Below are 24,094 nucleotides of genomic sequence, written 5' to 3'. Positions count from 1 at the left end.
TATTATTAAAATTTAGTAAATTTAACTATGTCAACTAGAAAATATGATTTCGATTTTAAAAAAGAGAGAAAACAAAAAAATTCGAACAATTAAATTAATTCCAAATAGGAGCACTTGATAGATTTTTAACACATAATAAAAATCTTGAATCGAAAAATATGGAAAGATGTTCTTTAAATGAACAAGTCACTAATAAAGTTGAGTTAGATAATAATAACACCCAAGAAGAAAATCTAGAAGAAATTGATGAAAAATATGACATATTCCCAATAATCAAGAACTCCCAAATAAATTAAATAATTGCATTCCTAATAAATAAATAAATGTGAGGATCTTTCTTTTTTTTTAAAAAAAAACTATATAAATAAATATTAAGGCCCCTCTATAAAGATTGGTTTAGGCCCCCAATCTTGTTAAGTAAGCCGTGATAATATGAATGATAAGCCTATAATATTTTTTTTTCCAATTTTCCACTCGGTGTTATAGTGTGTGGAGCCCTGACTAAATGCGGATCGAGAACTACAAGACCCATTTGGAGGTAGATACCGAGTGGGAAATCAAAAAAGAAGAAAGGAAAATGACATGAGTTAGCAAACATATACTAGTTAATTAATATACATAACTATAGTTTAAGTCATTTCTCACTCGCGGCAAGCCTTTTTCAGTAATTAATATACATAGCTATAGTTATCCACAATTTTGTATAATTAAGCTCCCAATTTTATAAATTCAGAATTTGTTTGTATAAATACAGAATTTCCTAATTAAATAAATTCAGAATTTATATATGTTTACCCTATAATTATAATATTGATACATTTGATTTGTATAAGTTCAAAAAAAATTCTAAAATGCATAAATACAGAATTTGTATATACTTACCCTATTTGTATATTGCCAGCGAATTATACAAATGGATTTGTATATTCATAGCGAATTATATAAATGGATATGTGAATTATACAAACAGTTACTATAGTTATAGTTACGAAATGTAATTACCTAAACTGTAGTTATTTCGGCCTATTAAGATTTTTATAATAGATATTTGTGAATTTTTCACATTAAAAAAAATAGTGTATTATCTTTTAAGTATTATTTTATAGCAATTTGATCTTTTAAATTTTATAAAAATAAGCATTTTAGTCTCCATCAGGTAATTATTATATTTTGATTGTTAAATTTAATAATCATAAAAATTAAGAAAACATCAAGTTTCGAAAAAATTGCAACACAAAAAATTATACTAAAAGACGAAATATAAACAAATAATAAGAAAAATTTGTCTCTCAAAACACTGCACCAAAGTCTAAATAGACCAAAAATACCAAAGATAAGTATAGGAATAATAAATTATTTCATTTTCGCGATAAATTCAATTCCAATATAAATAAGTTAGTAATAAATTATTTCATTTAAAAATGCTTATGTGACTTGGAAACTGGCAGTCATTAATGGAAGAAGCCAAAACTTGTATAAAGTAGCTTATCTTGAAACACAACCTAGTGGACTGGGTAAGCAAATTTTATATGGCATTAACGTTTAAATTTTAATAGTTAATTTTTTTAATTTTAAACATAAAATATTTAAAATTTTAAACCAGATATGAAAAATTACAATAAAAAATATTTGTTTAATTATTAAAATCAAAATTATATCAAATAAATTAAGACAGATAAAATAATTAGCATTAACTAGAGTATCCATTACAATAAATTGACTTCTGGATATAATTGAAGTAATTAAATTTTTTATATGGACCGAGTTAGTTAGTTAACATACAGCTGGAAACCATTAAATACCTTTTCTTTGTTTTGTCTGAAAGAACCAGTAAACTTGATTTGTCAACTTGATTGTTGGTGTTATGGGTATGAAAAATTGAACCGAAAAAAATGCAATTGAATTATTATTATTTTTATTTTTTGGGGTTAGAATTGATTTATTGTTATTGAGTTATTAGATTGATGGAGTTTTAATAATTTTATAAAAAAATATATTAAATTATTGGTTCGATTTTGTTTTTTAATATTGAGTTATTGGATAAATCGATAATGCATTAAACTGTAGTAAATTACTAATTTACCCCTAAAAAATATTAAACTATTAATATCAGTATCTTACTAGTTACTGTCTTTACCTTTAGCCTTTAATTCACACTAGTATACGTACCCAAGCGATACGCGGGATATTAAAATATTATTTTAATTGTTTTAATTGTTACATCTTGTTCGAGCATGTTAAATCATATTACTTTTAAAAAGTCCAATTATTATATTGTTCCTCAATAAAATGTAGTCCCCCTTCTATCTCTACATAGCCAAATCTATATGAATAGAAATAAGGAAATAAGGAATCATGTAATTATCAAATAAATGTAGAAATCTTATCCACTTAATATTATCTTAAATTTAAATAATTGTGTGGGGCCCACTTCAAGTGGGCAAGTTTCCCACATCTTTCTTTTTTTTCTCTATAAATTGCTAAACTTTTAGCAATTAAATGACAGAGAACATTAAATGAAAAAATACATACACTGTCTTTCCTTTAGCTCTCTTTTATGTTCCTTACTATTTCCGTCTAATTAATTGTTAAGGTAGTAGATTTATAACACGTTATCAGCACGAGGTTCCGGCTAATTTTCAAGGTAACAAAAGTGGTAAGAGTTTTATTTAATTTTATTTTTATAAAATGGCAAATATTTCCAAAATTGAATTTACTGCTCTTGATATTTCTGGAAAAAACTACTCCTCATGGGCACTAGATGCCGAAATTCATCTTGAATCGATGGGTCTGGCAGACACCATCAAAGATGATAACCAGGCATCTAATCAAGACCGTGCAAAAGCTATGATTTTCCTACGCCACCATCTTGACGAGGGTCTTAAATTACAATATCTTACATTAAAAGATCCCTTGAAATTGTGGAAAAATTTAAAAGAAAGGTATGACCACCTGAAGTTGGTCATGCTTCCACAAGCACGTCATTACTGGTTAAATCTGAAACTAATGGACTTTAAAAATATAACTGAATATAATTCTGCTTTATTTCGAATTATAGCTCAGTTAACTTTATGCGGAGATGAAATCACGGAACAAGATAAACTTGAAAAAACATACTCCATATTTCCACCCGCGAATATGCTCCTGCAGCAACAATATCGCGAAAAAGGCTTTACAAAATATTCTGAATTATTATCTCACTTACTTATTGCTGAACGCCATAATGAATTATTAATGAAAAATCATGATAGTCGGCCCGTTGGTTCTTTGCCATTCCCTGAAGTGAATTAGGCAAATTCTAACTAACGAGAAAGAGGCCATGACCCCAGTCGTGGTCGTGGTCGTAGTCAAAGAAGAAATTTTAATCATGATGCTCGGCTGACACCGAGATATAATCAGCAATATAAAAGGCAGGGTAAAAAGCCAAAAGCTTTACCGAAGAATAATTCAGAAATAATATGTCATAGATATAGAGGTGTGGGGCACTGGTCGCGGATTTTTCGGTCGTCAAAACGTCTGGTTCAGCTATATCAGGCATCGTTAAAGAGGGCAGAAAATAATCCAGAGACAAATTTTATCTCTGAGGACAATATTGAGCCCATGCATCTGGATGTAGCTGATTTCTTTAATTTTCCAGAAGTAAATATGAATGTTGATAAGTCCGATAATATTTAAACAATTCTCTTTGTTGTTGTATGTATTAAATATTATGTTTGTATTTTTCTAGATTCATGTAATAAAATAAAATTTTGTATAATAAATTTTGTATTAATTATAATATTTACTTTCTTTCTTTGTGAAGAAAATATGAAAATGCCTCAAATCTTGTTTGGATCAATGATAAATCACGAGGATATTTGTGTAATTGATAGTGGAACAACCCATGCTATATTTAAAGACGAGAAATATTTTTCTAATTTACTTAGAAGAAAAGCTAATGTTACTACAATTTCTGGTAATTCAAAAATGATAGAAGGCTCCAGAAGAGCTACTATAATTCTGCCTAAGGGAAAAAAAATTGTTATAGAAGATGCACTATAACTTGTTAAGTTTTAAAGATATCCGCAGAAATGGATATCATGTTGAGACACTGAATGAAATAAATATTGAATATCTTGGTATAACCAAGAGTATCTTAGGCCAGAAATATATTTTGGAAAAATTACCAACTTTGTCATCTGGCCTATATTATGCAAAAATTAGTGCAATTGAAGCACATATGATCGTAAACCAGAAGTTTACTGATCCAAATACATTTGTGCTATGGCATGATCGAATAGGTCATCTTGGATCAATAATGATGAGACGAATTCTTGAAAATTCAACTGGACATCTATTAAAGAACCAGAAGATTCTTACAAATGATGAATTTTCATGTGCTGCTTGTTATCAAGGCAAATTAATTGCCAGACCATCGACCCTGAAAGTTGGCATCGAATCTCTTGGCTTTTTAGAGCATATACATGGAGATATATGTGGACCTATTCATCCACCTAGTGGATTGTTTAGATATTTTATGGTCCTAATAGATGCATCATCTAGATGGTCTCATGTGTGCTTATTATCATCTCGCAACCTGGCGTTTGCAAAGTTGTTAGCACAAATAATAAGATGGGCGCAATTTCCAGATTATCCAATTAAGACCATTCGCCTTGATAATGCTGGAGAATTTACATCCCAAACTTTTAATGATTATTGCTTATCAATTGAGATAAAAATTGAACATCCTGTTGCTCATGTTCATACTCAAAATGGCCTTGCAGAGTCATTTATAAAGCGCCTACAATAGCTAGACCTTTACTAATGAAAACAAAATTGTCAATTACTGTTTGGGGTCATGCTATCTTACATGCAGCAGCACTTGTACGTCTCAGATCGACACATTATAATAAATATTCTCCGTCACAATTAGTATTTGGTAATGAACCAAATATAGCCCATTTAAGAATTTTTGGTTGTGCGGTATACGTGCCTGTAGCACCACCACAACGTACAAAAATGGGCCCTCAATGAAGGTTGGGCATATATATTGGATTTGACTCACCCTCCATAATTCGATACCTTGAACCGTTGACTGGAGATTTATTCACTGCTCGATTTGCAGATTATCAGTTTGATGAAACAATTTTCCCGCCATTAGGGGGAGAGAAAAAAGAACCCGAAAAAGAAAAAGAAATTGCGTGGAAAGTTTCATCACTATCACATTTTGATCTACGCACCCACACATGTGAGCAGAAGGTCCAGAAGATCATCCACTTACAGAAAATAGCAAATCAACTGCCAGATTCATTTACTGATTTGAAACGGATAACTAAGTCACATATCCCTGCAGTGAATGTACCTATCCGAATTGATGTCCCAAAAGGACCATCTACAAGTATCATAGCTTCTGAATCCCAAACACGCCAGAAGCGTGGTAGACCGTTGGGTTCAATGGATAAAAATCCTAGAAAAAGAAGCGTAAGAAATAATAAAGATGATACTACACACGAACTTCCTGAAGAAGGTCAAGGTTTGAGTAATCCTGATATTCCTGAAGAAATCAGTGAACCCGAGACTCAAGTGAATGAAGAACTTTCAATAAGTTCTACCGGTGATGAGATAAATTTAGATCGATCAAAAATTACGGTGGATAATGTTTTTGCATATAATGTTGCAATTAACCTCATGCAAGATAGTGAAAGTCTTGAACCTAAATCCGTCGAAGATTGTCGACGTAGATGTGATTGGCCAGAATGGCAAAAGGCAATTCAATCAGAATTAGACTCACTTGCTAAACGTGAGGTTTTTGGACTTGTAGTCCAAACCCCTAAAGGAGTAAAACCAGTTGGTTATAAATGGGTTTTTGTTAGAAAACGAAATGAGAGAAATGAAATTGTAAGATATAAGGCATGCCTTGTTGCACAAGGATTCTCTCAAAGACCCGGAGTCAACTATGAAGAAACATATTCACCAGTTATGGATGGAATAACATTTCGATATCTCATCAGTTTAGCTGTACATAAAAATCTTTAAATACACCTAATGGATATGGTTACAACTTACCTTTATGGTTCACTTGATAATAAAATTTACATGAAAATCCTAGAAGGATTAAAATTTCCTGAAGCATGTAAAAGGTCTCGGAAAGTATACTCAATAAAGCTCCAAAGATCATTATATGGTCTAAAACAATCAGAGCGTATGTAGTATAATCGTCCAAGTGAGTACTTACTAAATGAAGGTTATATTAATGATGTTATTTGTCCATGTGTTTTTATTAAGAAAACGGAATCAGAGTTTGTTATACTCGCCGTTTATGTTGATGACATAAATCTCATTGAAACCCCTGAAGAGGTCCAAAAGGCAATTGAATATCTAAAGAAAGAATTTGAAATGAAATACCTTGGAAAGACAAAACTTTGTCTAGATCTGCAAATTGAACATTTAGCAGACAGAGTTTTTGTCCATCAATCTGCCTACACTGAGAAAATCTTAAAAAGAGTTTACATGGACAAAGCACATCCATTAAGTACTCCAATGGTTGTTCGATCACTTGAAGTGGAAAAAGATCAATTTTGACCTCCAGAAGAGGATGAAGAAATTCTTGGTCCTGAAGTACCATATCTCAGTGCTATTGGTGCACTTATGTATCCTGCTAACGCAACTAGACCTGACATAACATTTTCTGTTAATTTGCTAGCAAGGTATAGTTCATCCCCAACGCGAAGGCATTGGAACGGTATCAAACATATTTTGCGATACCTGAAGGGTAATATTGATATGGGTTTGTTTTATACTAATAAAGGTTGCGCAGACCTTATTGGTTATGCAGATGCAGGTTATTTATCAGACCCACATAAAGCTCGATCTCAGACAGGTTATCTGTTTACACACGGAGGGACTGCTATATCATGGCGATCTACAAAACAGTCCATTGTTGCTACTTCTTCAAATCATGCTGAAATAATAGCAATTCATGAAGCAAGTAGAGAATGTGTGTGGTTGAGATTGATGATACAGTTCATCAAAGAAAGATGTGGTCTAGAAAATAATGTTAAAATACCCACAATTATATTAGAAGACAATGCCGCGTGCATAGCTCAATTGAAAGGTGGCTTCATAAAAGGAGACAGAACGAAACACATTTCACCAAAATTATTCTTCACACATGATCTTCAGAAGAATGGTGAAATTGATGTACAACAAGTTTGTTCAAGTGATAATCTTGCAGATTTATTCACAAAGGCATTACCAACATCAACTTTTGAGAAGCTAAGGCATAAGGTTGGACTGCGCTGTCTCCAAAATATCAAATGAAGCTTTCATCAGGGGGAGTAAATACGCGCTGCACTCTTTTTTCCTTAACCAAGGTTTTGTCCCACTGGGTTTTCCTGGTAAGGTTTTTAATGAGGCAGCATTCAAGGCGTATTACCAGTTATGTGTACTCTTTTTCCTTCGCTAGATTTTTTTTTTCACAATGAGTTTTTACTAGTAAGGTTTCAACGAGACTCAACATCTATGAGTGTTCAGGATATTTATTCTTTCATTATGATTTTGTTTTACGTGGACATCCAAGGGGGAGTGTTAGCAACCAAGTAGTGGCCATTCACTTATCCACTTAATATTATCTTCAATTTAAATAATTGTGTGGGGCCCACTTCAAGTGGGCAAGTTTCCCACATCTTCCTTTTTCTTCTCTATAAATTGCTAAACTTTTAGCAATTAAATGACACAGAACATTAAACGAAAAAATACATACACTGTCTTCCCTTTAACTCTCTTTTATGTTCCTTACTCTTTCCGTCTAATTAATTGTTAAGGTAGTAGATTTATAACATACAAACATTTATAGTGGTTTAAAGTTTATTGTTTTACCAAGAAATCTCCTCTTTTTCATTTCTAAATAAGGCCTCATTGATATATTATTTTTACCCGAAAAGTCGTCTGAATTAAGAAAAAAAGGTTTCATTACCAATAGAATAACAGTTTATTTGTATTTATAGTGTTTTCTTTCTTTTGGGGTCCTAGATCAGATAATTCCACTTTAATCTTTGCTTTAGAGGCCCGAATGCTTATCACTCTTGCCTTCTAAACTTCTTTATATCGAGGTATGAGAAACCATATTATCCTGCATTTTTTGCATATGAACTTTGTAATAGAAGAGAAAAGAACATTCCAACTACACTCAATTTGCACCTATAGATGTGTATAAGCAACTCTATGAATAGCTTCAGTTTTGTTGCATTAAATATAATAATAAAAGCCTCCTGATTTGCCTTTTTCCTTTGGAAAAGAGTTTAATTATCAAAATCTTCAATTCAGCAAAATTAGAATTATCAAATTATTAATTTCTTGAAGACTTTTATTCTCTAATAAAGAGGATGTTCATAAAAAGTTTGAGTAGATCGAAACTACAAGAAAGGAAACATAAGAAAACCTCATACTTATGATATAATGAATCAATGAAAAAACTCACTTGAGGTACACACATGCATCCAAAATTTCAAAAATTTATATCATTAATTAACCACTTAAAATTTAATACATTCACCAAACTTTCTAAAGCATAAAAACGACAAAATAGAGAAGTAAAGAAAAACTCGAGTCATTGCATTGAATTTTGAAAGATATTACAAATGAATTGATTCATCTAGATATTAGTTCCATTTTGAATCCATTGACACCGAATAAGATCATTCTTTTGCGTAGATAACATCTCTGGCTGAAGATACAGTCTGAAAAGCAATACACAGTTTATTTTTTGGATTTTCAATGTTTATACGTTTGATATTTCCTCAATTTTTCATCAACTTCTAGCGCATCTGCCATGGTAAACTTGCGTAAGTTTTGTTCATAAAACTTTAGCACATTCTTTGCACATCTCGATAAAGTTACAAATTGCACGATAAATTTGTTTAGACGCACACAAAAACATAAACATAATTTTTTTCATAAAATTTCTCATACGGTAGATTTTGCTATCGTGATTATATGAAATATATATGAGTATTTGAGATAATTTTCCTTCAATATTTATCTTTGGAATCTTCTATGTTTATGAAAGATTTTTCTCAAATTTAACTTTATGACACAACTTCCTTATCATAACAGAGGATATAGTAAGCCAAAAGTTTGAAAACAAATTGTACATATTTAGCAACACGAGCAAAAAGAAACATTCAAAATAGAGGAGAAAGAGGAGAACTCAAATTCGACCAATCCATAGTGAAGGAAAATAAAATCTATATATCATTTCATAATTACAAACCCTTCTACATAGTACTATGCATGGAGTAGAAAACATTACCTGTTACTGGTTGGCTTGTAGTTTCTCATCTCATTTCATCACCACACCAGACCTTGCCATCCTTGCTCTCTACATCAACTTCAGATCTGTTTGTTTCTGCGAAGGTTCAAGAAAAATCGAAGATATTATTATTGAATTTGTGAAACACGAAAAAAATCAAACCAATCAAAAATATTGAGTGAAAGGACACGAATTGAATTACTAAATAGGAAAAAGGGCATATCCATTCTTCTAACCAACTGAAATCAACACATCGAATCAAACCTGGTTCATATAAGAAATAACTCCACCATCAATTATAAAAATATATTCTTCTAACCAACTGTAAAGAAAAATTATCTCAAAATACTCATATACTCCTATATTTCATATAAGAAATAACTGGAAAGAAATAGTGATAAGTGGTAATTGTGAAGATACCTCTTTAATCGTTTTAGAGAGTTTCATAAACGTGAAAGGGGGGAGTTATATTACATTTTGATAACTTCTCAATTTTCAAATAAAACAGATTTCAGAATAAATAATTTTCAATATATATGTCGATTAAAAAATATATATTTTTTTATTAAACTTAAATTCAAAAAGCAGTAGCTAATTATACACGTTGGGGTAAAAAAATGTGTTCATGACACGTTTTATCAATTTAAATTTATTAATTTGTATTTGTTTTTTTTGTTGACATTTGGCTTTTTCATGCATAATTATTATTATTTTTTTTAAAATCAAATTTTAAACAATCTAAAGATTCGAAAATTTGTTAGATGTTGAAATCTATTAAATCCTTCAAATACCAATGATATAGGAGCATTTTTTTTTTACATATAGATAATTCAGTTATTCTTTTAATGTGTCCCAATGATTTAGGAGCATTTTTTTAGGAAGAATATTAGGTAGTTAACTAATATTAAAATTTGAATTATCAAAAAAGGTAAAAAGTTAAAGTAACAGTAAAAAATAAATATTTAGCATTTTCCATTTTTTTTGTGTGTGTTTGCAATTTTTTTTTGGTTTTTAGATTTTAAATTAATTTTAATAATTCATAACTTCTATTTTTTGTGGTGATGACATGCAAACCGTTTCTCCTCTCCTATTATATATATATATATATAGATTATTGTTTTAGTTTTTTCATTTGTGTTGCATTTGTATAGTTCTTTTCATGTTAGTTACTATTGTTTCTATTTTATGAGCATTATGCAAAGTTATATTATTATTCCGTCACATTAAATTATTAGAGAAATCATATATTTGTTAATTTATGAGTATTTTTTATTGGTTAAATAAAAAATCAAGCCGTTAAGAACTAATAATCGATAAATCGAAGATCGATAAAAAATTATCTTATTTGTTTGATTATAGTTAAGTGTATTTAAAAACCAAAAATCAATAACTAAATTAATAATACATAAAACTTAATTGAATCGACTGATGCTCTTAATTGACGTAGAAATATAATCACACTCTTTTAGTTAATGTTTTCTTATGTGATTATTCAGATCCTACGATTCTTTTAACTGTTCATGTTAATATATTTATATCCATGTGATATAATACTTTATTACCATTTGATATGATTAGTTATAAAATGGTAAAGGGTGACTTTGCTCTTTAATATTATAATATCAAGCTAGCAGTATGGCCTAACGTTCAGTAAATTAAAGTTTCAAATACAAAGTATTATTCCCTCCGTTAATTCCTTTTTAATTATCATGTTGTACAAGTCAATTTGACTAACTTAAGCAAAATTAAATTATATTTATTTGATATATTATAATAAAAATTTAGATATTTAAAAATTATGCCAAAAATATTATAAATTATAATTTTTTTTTACATTTTAAAATATTAATTAAAATTTATATCATTTTAACTATTAAAAAAATATTATGACAACTAACAAAACGGAGGGAGTAAGGTTATTTCTTCTCCTCCATTGTGTATTGTTTCGTGTAGATATATTCCTCAATCCAAGTGAGGGAGTGACACATTTATTTCTGAATTTTTTCTTCCCATTTAATTAATGGAGAAGGGCCTAAAATCTCCCTTCAGTATTTGAATTGGTACAAAACTATTCTTCATCCACCTTTCGGCCCTCAAATATCCCTAATATCAACATTTTGGCTTGAAAATGTCTTTATTTCCAACAGACCGCACACATAAGGTGGATGGAGGATAATATTATACCAAATCACATAGTTTAAGGACATTTTAAGCCCTTTTTCATTAAAATAATACTTCATATAATTTGGGTTCCAATAGTAAAAAGTCCCCCTCCCCCTCCCCTCCTCCTCCTTTCCCTTCCTCTCTCTTCCATTTTTGTTCTTCTTGGATCTTATCCATCATTTTAAATATTAATTTTTTTTCAACGTATGACAAAACAAGATAGAAAAAAGGAGAAAAATAACAATGACATTTATATAGAAATAATTAGTTCGATAGGAGATGATTTGATTAAGCAACTATGTATGTATACTATATTTTTCTTTTGTGTGTATTCAAAATTTAAAATAAAAGAATGAAAATAATCTTTTCTCCTATCCTATCTCCACCTCTACCATGATAAAATTAAAATTAAAAAAATACGAACATATAAGTTCATTTCAAGTTTAAGTCCTTGATATCCTAATTAAGAATAAGAGATTAAAAAAAAGGAATTGAACAATATAATTGGATAATTGATAGAAAAATTATATTAACAAAAAAAAAATCCTTTTATAGATGAACAATCAGATGGGGCGAGTATGAATTTTAGTTGGATCCCCAGTTATAATTGGAGTTATAATATATTTGGAATTGATTTAAAATAGGTCAATATGAAGATATCATGAGTAGGGGTGTACATGGACCGGGTTGGTTCAAATTTTTTACTAACCAAACCAAACCATTTGTGTCGGGTTATTAAATCTATAAACCAAACCAAACCAATAAAAATCGGGTTTTTCGATATCAATTTTTCTCGAGTTTATCGGGTTTTTTTCGGGTTTTTCGGGTTTCTCGGGTTTTTTGGTTTTTTCGGATTTTTTTGGGGTTTCTCATAGTATGAAATAAAAAGCACAGAGCATTGCTTCTTAAAAAGAGTTTTAGTACAAAATATCAACATATAAGATTGAGGCACAACACTGTTTGGAGTTTTAACTTTATAATATAACTTTATAAGATAAGTTTTTTTTGTATATTATTTAGATGGGCTACTCAAGTCCAAATCTAAATGTAAGAAAGAAAATAAAAATTATGAAAAAATTTTAAAAAATATTTATAAATTACATTTTAATAAATATTTTTATGTATAACATAATTTAAAAGTAGTATATCTATAATCGGGTCGGTTTGGGTTCGGTTTGATTTTTTTTAGTTAAAACCAAACCAACCCTATAATGGTCGTTTTTTTTTTCAAACACCAAACCAAGTCAAACCAAACCACTAGTCGGGTTTTTTTTCCGGTTTGGTTCGGTTTGTCGGTTTGGTGCAGTTTATCGGTTTGTCTTGTACAGCCCTAATCATGAGTGTAATATTTTTTGTTAATATTATTTTCACACGTATTGGGTCAAAATTTGAATTATATGTGATTTTTATTATTTATTTGAGAAGGATTAAAATTTGGACCAATCAAATTAGGCTACAAAATAAATAAATATTTAATGATTTTACTTTAGTGGAAGTGTTAAAAATAAGGGCAAATATGAGCCAAAGAATTAACATCGAGGGTATATTTGAGACCAAAAGGTGGATTAAGGCTAGTTTTGTACTAATTCAAATCGTTGAAAGGTATTTTAGGCCCTTCTCCGTTTAATTAATAGATGGATATTCTCTCTATGCATTTTTACTTGTTAAATTTTGACTTGACACACCTATTAAGAAAATAATGATTGGTTTATGAGTTTACCATTTTATCCCTATTAATTGATAGAGTTTAAATATATTTACTTATTATATTTTTTAAAGATATTAACTCCATGTTATTAAATTAAGGATATAATAAAAAGAAAAAAATTATACTTTATTAATTTGTCAAAAATAATAAATAAAATAAAAATTAAATTAAAAAATATTTAACAACTAAATAAAAATGAGAAATTAGTTGTCATTTGTCAACTTGGTGGTATATTAGCTGTTTGGTAGGTGTAGGTATTTTCCATGTGAGATGACTTGTTCTTGTGATAGAGTGGACTTTTCTCTGTCTAAAGTTTAATGTCATAAACATTGATATCTTATTAGTTTTAATTTGTGTCACACTTTTTGAATACGTAATTTTTTCGTATATTTTTTAAATTCTTAGTTTCTCTAAACATAAATTTTGTTTTAATTTCTTTTTGAAAATTCCTAGCCCAAATTTATGTTCAAAATTAAATTATTTGATTTTTAAAATTCAAACTATACCACATAAATTGGAAGAGAGAGTAATAAGGTAGCGAGGATAAGGGGATCTAGTTGACATGTATACAAGGAAAACATAATGTAAAATTGTAACCTCAGAACATGTTGATGTTTTAGTTTAATTGAAGCAAAATAAAATATAAAAATTCTAAACTGTTGGAAACTAGCAGCAAATAAACATTTGATTTGTATTTCAATTGCTCTTTTTCTTTCTGTTTCACAACAATTCTCTGTTATCTCAAACCTTGTGAGAAATGTCTTCAGACAAATATTTGTATGTAAAGAAATTAATTCCCTTTGAACCTCTGCAGCAAATTGAAGATTCATGGGCTATAGTTGATATGCCGGCGACTTCAATGGATCAAATCAAGTTGCTTAAAAGGGAGTTCAAATTCATCGATTGTTTTCTCTGCTTGCATAACTTGACAGATGAATCCAACATGCTAGACGATGTCACGCTGAAAATCCAAATTCTATTTCAAGATGCTGGAGTGGACCTCAACAAGGTCTATAGAGAGCGTCTCCGCATGGTCTATAGTATGTATTTGCAGTGGTGGAATCCAATAATCGATACATTAATCGGTCAAGTGCAAGACAAGATTCAGATGATTAAGTCAGACATAAGAGCGAAATACTCCTTTCCCAAAATATCATTAGCACCTAATTACAAAATCGTACTAGAATTCATGGATGATGTTTTATGGATTCTTAATGATCTAGTGCCGATTGATGATCCTGAACCCAAAGAAAAAATTAAAGAGGTCATAAAGGAGTTGAATTTACTGAGGTTTTTCGTTTGCTTTGTTTCAAACAAACACAGAGAGCCTCAAAGGTGCCAACATACTTTCTTTACTCATGTTTTAGCTGTGTCAGGCCACGCAGCAATTGTTGCGTGGTTACATTTGCCAAGCCGTAGCAAGGAAAATCAAGACATATTGGCTCGGGTTGGTAACTTTTTTTCTATGGGCCTGAAAAAAAAAGCAAGTGAAATGAATCTTCTGCTGTCTGAGCTGCTGCAAATGAAGATTAAGCCCATTCAGCCAGGCATCCGCAAAATCTACATTGATGTCCTGCAAGCTTTGAAGTCGACAATACAATCAGGCTCGCATCCCAATAAGGAGGCAGCTGATTGTGGCTCTGCGGAGACTCTGCCACACAATTTGGCCTTGAATGATCAAATGGAAATCCTTCGAGAGATGCTCAGCCTATTAAGAGCCAATCTCGTCCATCTTCCTATACTAGATCTTGAATTTCATCTTCAAGATATGGAAGTTGTTATTATTAATGCTGGACTTCTAATATACTCATTATACGACAGTGAGGGGGAGAAGGAAGACACAATGTTGGAAGATGTGAACCAGACAATTGGTCTTGATCTTCCGAGCAACATTCACCATATCAAGGAGATGGTCTACCTCATTATTCGAAAGGTATTTCAATCTAACTTGCCAAGGATTCATGGGCTAGGCTATGTCGATTTTCTTTTAAGCAACTTGGAGAAGTTCCAAGGTTGTTATTCAGGTTCACTCGCTTCTGTCATGAACCAACTTCAAATCATTCAGAAGGAACTTGAAAGTGCACAACCTTTTCTTGAGAATGTTGTCGAACAACAACATAACAAGCACAACAGATTTCAACATTGGGCTATGCTACTGATTGGTAAGGCATATGAGGTGGAATATGTAGTTGATGCTTGCATAAGAAAAGAACTTCCTCACTGGTGTGTCGAGCATTGGCTCTCAGATATCATTGATGATATTACTCTTTTAACGGAAAAGATAGCGATTAAGGACAAGAAAATTCTAAATCCAGCATCACATGATACCAGGAATACTGCCTCTACTGAGACGTCAGAACAATTGTCTAGAGCTCTGATGATGAATGAAGAAATAGTGGGCTTTGAAGACGTGACGGAAGAATTAAGAGACAAACTAACAAAGGGATGCAGAGAACTAGATGTTATTTCTATTGTTGGTATGCCTGGCCTAGGTAAGACAACTTTGGCCAAAAAACTCTTTTATGATAAGTCAATTGTTGAATACTTTGATATTCGTGCACAATGTTGTGTGTCTCAAGTACATAAGCGTGTGGATTTGCTACTGTCCATTTTTCATGATGCAACTGGCATGAGCCCTAGTTCATCTACTGAAGATGATGTAGCAGATAAGCTTCGGAAGACATTGCTGCCGAAAAGATATCTTATCCTTGTTGATGATGTGTGGGAAACACGTGCATGGGATGATTTGATATGTTGTTTCGAAGATGCAAATAAAGGAAGTAGAATCATCCTTACAACACGACATCGTGATGTTGCAGAACATGCTAGATTTCATAGTGATCCCCTTCACCTTCGTCTGTTTAACGATGATGAAAGTTGGGAGTTGCTAAAATCTAAAGCTATTGGTGAAGAAAGATACTCCCATCCCGGACTTGAAGAGGTTGGGCGAAAAATAGCAATAAAATGTGGTGGGCTACCTCTTTCAATTGTTTTGGTGGCTGGTATCCTCGCAAAGATGGAGAAGAAAGAAGAGAGTTGGAAACAAGTGGCCACCACTTTAGGCTCCCTAATTCACAATGACTCAAAGGACATTGTAGAACAAAGTTATCAAGATTTGTCCTGTCATCTTAAGCCTTGCTTCCTTTATTTTGGAGGATTTTTAGAGGATAGAGTGATTGATGTTACAACATTAACAAGGTTATGGATATCAGAAGCATTTATAAAAAGTTGTAAAGGCAAAAGATTGGAGGATATAGCAGAAGGTTACTTGGATAGTCTTATTGGAAGAAATCTTGTGATGGTAGCTCAGAGGGACGACTCAGATGGTAAGGTCAAAGCATGCCGCCTTCATGATGTATTGCTCGCATTCTGCAAGGAAAGAGCCAAGGAGGAGAATTTTCTGCTATGGATAAAACGGTAATATGCCCGTTAATGGTACTTCATTTGTTCAATTAATCAAGTTTTTCAAGTTATATTTGAAAATTAATGATACCATTTTACTTATCTAAGTATACAAGTTTCATTTGAAAATCAAAGTTATGACTTTGCTAATTTATATATTCACAGGGATCAGAATGCCAATCCTTTTTCATGTATTCACTCTCACAAGCAGCATGCTCAGCGTCGCTTGGCCTTTTGTGAAGTGGATACTCTTGAAAAATGGAGCTCGTCTTGCTCACTTGTTGGCTCTGTACTTTTCAGGAATGATACAACATTCTTTGCCCTTAATGGGCTATCCTTACAACATTTCACAATTTCACGCATTTTGCAGACTTTCAAATTTTTAAAAGTGTTGGATTTGGAGCACAGTGTTATTATTGATTTCTTCCCGACGAATCTAGTTCACTTGAGGTATTTTGCTGCAGGAACTAGGCAGAGGTCGATCCCATCATCCATAGCCAATCTTTGGAACCTTGAAACTTTGATACTATATCGTGAAAATGATGATTTGGTCATACCCAATACAATTTGGAAGTTGGCTAAATTGAGACATCTACATACTTTCCACAGTATTGTCATAGTACAAAATGCAGAAGAATTACCTGAATACTCCTCAAAACTCAATGACTTGGACACTTTTTCCACTCCCTCTTTTTCTTGTGTAAAGGATGCAGAGTTGATGTTGAGAAAAATGCCTAATATTCGGGAACTGAGATGCAGTTTTAGGTATGATCAACGCCATCTATTCCCTGTTTTAGATTTTCCAACACGGCTTGAGACACTAAACATTTTTGGTTCAATACCCCCAAACATCTCCGCATCAAATCTCAAAAAATTGATATTGAACTCCTGTGAACTGCACCTTTCGAACTTACGAAACATTGCTCAGCTTCAGAACCTTCAGGCACTTGAACTGAGAACCGTTGAATTTAGAAAAGTTTGGAAAGTGAGCAACGACGAATTCCCTCAACTCAAAGTCTTGAAACTAGAATATTTGTCCTTGATAGAATGGACTGTCGCCGATGAAGCCTTTGGTAACCTTGAATGCTTGTTTCTAAGTTATTGCACATATCTGAAGGGGATCCCTTCTTGTTTTGGAGACATTTGTACTCTAAAGTACATTGAGGTAGAGAATTGCAACGAAATTGTTGCCCAGTCAGCCAGGGATATTCGAGAAAAACAAGTTGAAGATTATTCAAATACTGATTTCAAGCTCTTCATCAAGGAATTATAACTCAGGTAACGCTAGTTTGAAAATATAACTCTATTCAGTCTCAATATTAAACTCTTCTATATGCATTTTTGCAGATGATTTTCAAATTTTGTTGGTGAAGGCAACCTCAAGTTTATCGATTTTCAACTGAGATTTCCTAAATGTAGCAACAAGTATATCTGTTGAACGATAAATGAAAACGAAGGATCAGTTTTTAAAAAGCGCATCTCTGAAGCAAAAAGTTTTACCCAAAGAGGACGACCATAACTTTGTCTGATCATTTGCTTGTGTATTTTTTGTAGCTCCAAATATCATAGAAAATGTATAATTACTACTATTTTTTTGAGCTATTAATCCATTGTGCTATTCTTTTTCAACAGAGTATGAAGAGTTTGTAGCTGGAGCCATTTTGGAAGATCAATCACTATTTTCCTACTGAAAAATGTTCGGCGGCTATTTTCATAGATGTTTTAATTGAATCGGTACGAAAAGAAAAAATAGTAATGTTTTCCTACGGAAAAGTTAGCAAGTTTTTTTACTATTTCAGTGAGTATCTATTTCTCACTATACATTTTTCTAGTGAGCTGGTTCGGTGGAAAATGAGTGGGAAGATCATGTTCTATAGCACAGATTTTTCACTGATTCGCGGTGGGAAAAACTTTTCTAATGGTGAATACGTAAATTTCTTGTTAGTTTCTTTAACAAACTTTTCTTTTTTCTTATGCCCTTGTGCTTCTTATGAGTTCACCAAAATGCTTTGATGCCATTCTGCTAAGATCCTTCTTTTTTACATTGACAATGCTTTCTTTGCTCCTTTGTATGACTGTTTCCTTCTACTTCGAATTGGAAAATCCTTCTTAAACTTTAATCTTATGCTATGCAAATTACCATTTTGAAGAGTTCCATACCTAAACTATTAAGTGTTCACTGTGTCCGTTACCCCCTCAACTGTATCTCCTTTTCGATTAAAAAAAATCCCAATAAAATATATGGAAATATCTTTGAGATATAACTTGTTAAGTGTCACGTGGGAGATGAGAAGTTTTGAAAATGAGTGTACTAGCACAATGAGTTCATGGAAGTTCAAGAGGATTCTATGTACATCTAATAATTTAGGTATGAATTTTGCAAATTTTGAATATTGGATTTAAACACATAAATTGCTTAGCCGACAAATTTAATTTAATTTGTGCCTAGTTAAAAAATGACCCAATACACTGTCAAGGCATCTCTTTCCAAAAGGAAATTTAAAAAGTTATTTGGTAATGATGCTGCTCTTTCTTAAAGTCAATTGTCCAATTTAATAAGACCATCCAAATTGCTGTAAAATATTGTTAATGGAAACAATGTGGATGCACTTGGTATTTGGTAGAAGATATTCAAGATTTAATATGTATCTAAAAAAAACTTAGTAATTGAAATGTTAGGTCCTTATAGTGTAATTTTCCGGCAAAGGTATTCGAATACACACCTAGGTCGATTTACTTGGACTCTGTCTATGCTCTCTGAGAAGTTTCATCATTTCAAGAAGAAAAAAAGAAGTACGTTTTAAGTAGGGAGTTTGGTTTGGTCGGTTTTTAGTAAAAATCATAATCAAATCAATTTAGTCAACCTTTTAACTATTAAAGCCAAACTAAATAATGCATAACATAAATTTATCAGTTTGATTATTGGTGGTGTATGATTATTCAATAACAAGTTGACAAGAAATAATTTTGTTGTCAGTAGTGATAGAGAAATGTTACCTAACTCTTTCAATAATTGTTTTGTAAATTATTTGCGGAGTTGTTAAATGATAGTTGGAAACTCAGTTGCTCTCCTTAATTACTCTTTTCCAGTTCAAGTTCAAGTTCATCATATTTTCTTTTAATCTCTCCTTTTAGATATGTTTTCCGATGAATATCTGTCTTCAAAAAAATCGTCTTTGTGAACGTCTGATGGAACTTGACACTGTTTTTAGTTACCACAATATGGAGACTGCTATAGATACAGTCACTGCCACTTCAATCCAACAAGGATGGTGTTGCTATTCCCAAATATGTAACGGAGTTCATTGATACTGTGGTGGCAAGACTTTATGTTCCAGTGAAGATTGAGGAAGGCTCACTTATTTATGTTCCGAAAACCATGTCTTCTATTTTGAAAGAATTGGACATGCTGCAAAATTTCCTCCTGTTTGTTTCAACGAGGTTCATCGAGCCTCAGAGCCAACATCATGTTGTTAATCTCTTCAGTCATGTTTTAGCTGTAGCATTGCCACACATTAATGCTTGTCTGGTTATATTTACCAGCACGTGGCAGTAGTTAATGTTCTGCTTTCTGATTTCTTGCGAATGATGATTAGGCCCATTCGACCATGCATCTGCAAGATCTATGTTGATGTCCTTCAAACGTTAAAGTCGACAATACAATCCGGATGTTATCCCAACATCCAAATGGAGCATGCAGTTGAAAGTGAAGCAAGATTTGTTGCGACTATCATATACAATTTGGTCGAGCTACCACAAGATGATAGTAACTCCACTCAGAGAGTTGCTTTGGAGGATCACTTGCAAGTCCTTCGAAAGATAATCAACTTCTTCGAACCCAATATCATCCACGTGCCGATACAAGAACTTGAATTTCTTCTTCGAGATATCGACACAATGATTATTGATGTCGGGCTTCTCGTTTACTCATTATATGAAAGTGAAGAGGAAAAAGTAGACAACGCACAAGTTCTTGATTTTTCGGGCAACATTCAACGTATAAGCACTATGGTCTACCCAATCATTCAGAAGAGGTTTCAATCTAATTTGCCAAAGATTCATGGATTAGGCTATGTTGATTTCCTTTTAAACAATCTGAAGGAGTTTCAAAGCCACTATTCAGATTCACTCACTTCTGTCATGAACCAACTTCAAATAATTCAGAAGGAATTTGAGAGCTTACAACCTTTTCTAAAGGCTGTTGCAGAAGAGCGACACAATGACCTCGACAAAATTCAACATAATGCTACACAATTGATTGGCAAAGCGTATGAGGTGGAATACATAGTTTATGCAGCTTGTATAAGTAAGAAAGTTCCTGTCTGGTGCCTCTAGTGTTGGTTCTCGGATATCGGATATCGTGGCAGAGATTACAGATATCAGAGCAGAGGTAGCAGAGATCCAGGAAAAGGACATGGTTGAGGAAACAAAGACTACAGATGCAGCATCAAATTTGGTAAGAACTCCAAGGATGAATGAAGATATTGTGGGGTTTGAGGATGTCATTGAAAAGTTACGAGACCGACTGATATAAGGAACCAAGGAGCGAGATGTTATCTCTATTGTTGGCATGCCTGGTCTAGGCAAGACGACATTGGCCAACAGACTCTACTGTGACAGGTTAGTTGCTTTTCACTTTGACATTCGTGCAGAGTGTTGTGTGTCTCAAGCATATTCACATAAGGATTTGTTATTGGTGATTCTACGTCATGTTACCGGGGAAGATTCTAAATGTAAAGAAAACTCTACTGCTGAATTAGCTGATCAGCTTCGCAGAATTTTATTTTCCGAAAGATATCTTATCCTTGTTGATGATGTGTGGGAAAATAGTGTCTGGGATGATCTAGTGGGTTATTTTCATGATGCCAATAATAGAAGCAGAATCATTATAACAACACGAAATCATGAAATTGCCAATTATGTTGGAAGTGATCCCCATCTGCTTCGCATGTTTAACGATGATGAAAGTTGGAAGTTACTCAGCAAAATGGTGTTTGGGGAAGAAAGTTGCTCCCCTCTCCTAACGAATATTGGGCAACAAATAGCAAAAAAGTGTGGTCAGCTGCCTCTTTCTGTTGCTTTGGTAGCTGGTATTCTGGAAAAGACGGAGAGGACAAAAGAATGTTGGAAACAAGTGGCCAACAATTTGGGTCCCCGAATTCATAGGGACTCAAAGGCCATTATAGAACATAGCTATCAGAATTTACCTTATCATTTGAGGTCTTGCTTTCTTTACTTTGGGGCATTTTTACATGACCGTGCGATTAAGGTGTCTGAATTAACAAGGTTGTGGATCTCTAAAGGATTCATAAAAAGTTTTGATGGCAAGAGTTTAGAGGATATAGCGGTAGGTTATTTGAATAACCTTATTAGTAGAAATCTAGTGACAAGTGCTAGGAGAAGTTTTGGTGGTAAGGTTAATGCATGTCGCGTTCATGACCTGTTGTATGATTTCTGCAAGGAGAGAGCAAAGGAAGAGAATTTTCTACTACTGATAAAATGATAAGATATCAATTAATGGTAATCTTGTTTGGTTCAATCAATCAAGTACTCTAGTCGAATATATTTGGCGATCAATCTCGTACTAATTTCTATATTCGCAGGGACCAAAATGATAGTCCTTCAAACGTTTACACTCAAGGACAACCTGCATATTGCTTATCCATTTCTGATAAAAATGGCGGTTATAATAGAGAATTGAGATTGTCTTGGTCACTAGTTGGCTCTATAATTTTGCATAATCAGTGCCTTACAAATTTCCAAGTATACATCATCCTTCACAGCTTCAAGTTTCTGAAAGTGTTGGACTTGAAGTCCACTACTATTCGTTCTTACCCAACAGAGCTAGTTTACTTGAGGTATTTTTCTTTAGCAACTAAGAAGTCCATTCCATCATCCATAGCCAATCAATGGAATCTTGAAACTCTAATATTGAAAAATCGACAAGGAGGATGGTCATTGCCCGTCATACTTTGGAAGATGGTTAAATTGAGACATATGAATATTAACAAAGGCTATAGCAAATGAAGAAAAATTACTTGAGAACACTTCTCTGGAAACTCTTTCCATTGCGCATTTTTGCTGGGTGGAGGATACGAAGTTGATTTTGAGAAAAACACCTAATCTTCGAAAACTGAGCTGTGAAGCAAGAGTGTTGACAACTTTAAGGACCATGAATTGAATTTTCCACCACAACTTGAAACACTTAAGATTCGTGGTCCATTGCTAATTTCTCGTATAGCCAGCCTCTTTTGCATCTCCGCACCAAATCTCAAGAACTTGAAACTAACCATCTTCCACCTAGTCCCTTGTCACTTATCAAACATTGGTCTGCTTCAGAACCTTCAGGTACTCAAACTGTACTGCATTATAAGTTTGACAATGCGGAATGGGAAGTGTGCGATGGCGAGTTCCCTCAACTCAAATTCTTGAAAGTAGACCTTTGTGACAGTTTTAGTGGATGGACTGTCCTCTGATGATGCATTTCCTAACCTTGAACGCTTGTTTCTGCGTTATTTCATAAAGCTTAAGGAGATCCCTTGTTGTTTCCAAGACATCCTTTCTCTGAAGTCCATTGAGGTAGATCATTGCAACGAATTTGTTGCTAAGTCAGCCAGGGATATCCGGAAAACACAAGTTGAAGATTATCAGAATTCTGGCCTCGAGGTCTCTATTAACAGGAGAGAAGATGTCAATTCAGATTCAGGTACTTTACTACGAAAATTCAACTAAATTCGTGTCTCATTTTGAAAATCTGTTAACCAGATTTAGTTTCTTAGACATAACAATTAGTTTCTGAGCTATAGTAGCTGATTTCCTTTTTTCACCGATAGGTGATGACTGATGATGATGAGCAGGAGACTGAAGGGGTTGAGTATTAGCCAGCGCAATTTGGAAGATCATGAACCTTTTAAGTTAGTGTATTTTTATTTTTTTCGTCAAACATTAAGCCCTTCGATTCATTTAAGGTTTCTAAGGGAGATAGTTGAATGATTTTTTCTTTCTTTAAGTTTATGGATAAGTTGTTCTTTTAAGTTTAATGTTTACATGTCTATTTGACTCTATAGTATTTTGATTTTACAGCTTTACCGTTGTAGATCAAGAACATCCATTGTTAAAACAAATTATAGATCAGGTTTTTATTACATAAATAATGTAAAATTGTCCATTAGTTAATCCACATGGTTTGACCAGAACACATAAACATGTTCAAAATTAAATTTTTAAATACCTCTGACCATTGATCGGGGCAACTTGATGACTGAGTTGGATAATTAATTTATCTGGACGAGGAGGAGGAGATTAGTCAATGCAATTGAGGGAAACAATTGAAACATTGTCTTTTAAGGTTGTCTATATTTACCTTTTTTTTAAGTGTGAAGTGTTTCCATTCATTTTGAACAGTTGAATTTTAGAGTTACGTATAAATTGCTCGTATGCTCCTTTTTATAGTTCATATTTGTGGATCATGATAACATTCATCATTAAACACCTAGTTTTAGGCCAAAAAAGTATTAAAATAGGCTATAAGA

General features: G+C 32.6%; 1 protein-coding gene and 1 pseudogene across 2 annotated transcripts; both read left to right on the top strand.

Annotated features, from left to right (window-relative positions):
- Positions 1–13,838: 13,838 nt before the first annotated feature.
- Positions 13,839–18,722, top strand: LOC129880171 (putative late blight resistance protein homolog R1B-23). Of its 2 annotated transcripts, none has more exons than XM_055954102.1 (3): positions 13,839–16,577; positions 16,728–17,840; positions 18,195–18,722. In XM_055954102.1, exons 1-2 carry the CDS (start codon positions 13,918–13,920, stop codon positions 17,833–17,835), a joined length of 3,768 nt encoding a protein of 1,255 aa, XP_055810077.1. In that variant the 5' UTR covers positions 13,839–13,917; the 3' UTR covers positions 17,836–17,840; positions 18,195–18,722. The 2 variants fall into 2 exon arrangements, with proteins under 2 accessions (XP_055810077.1, XP_055810076.1); XM_055954101.1 differs by lacking the exon at positions 18,195–18,722 and adding an exon at positions 17,910–18,181.
- Positions 18,723–19,393: 671 nt separating this feature from the next.
- LOC129880170 (putative late blight resistance protein homolog R1B-23) lies at positions 19,394–23,603 on the top strand (annotated as a pseudogene).
- Positions 23,604–24,094: the final 491 nt, after the last annotated feature.

The sequence above is a fragment of the Solanum dulcamara genome, chromosome 2 (genome assembly GCF_947179165.1).
Source record: "Solanum dulcamara chromosome 2, daSolDulc1.2, whole genome shotgun sequence".
Classification (NCBI taxonomy): domain Eukaryota; kingdom Viridiplantae; phylum Streptophyta; class Magnoliopsida; order Solanales; family Solanaceae; genus Solanum; species Solanum dulcamara.
This window is presented reverse-complemented; position numbering and strand designations above follow the sequence as displayed.

Bases quoted from the DNA above. Each gene is read 5' to 3' on its own strand.
- LOC129880171 (XM_055954102.1), top strand. From the start codon at position 13,918: ATGTCTTCAGACAAATATTTGTATGTAAAGAAATTAATTCCCTTTGAA. The intron at 16,578-16,727 runs GTAATATGCCCG...ATATATTCACAG, and splicing joins TTTCTGCTATGGATAAAACG to GGATCAGAATGCCAATCCTT.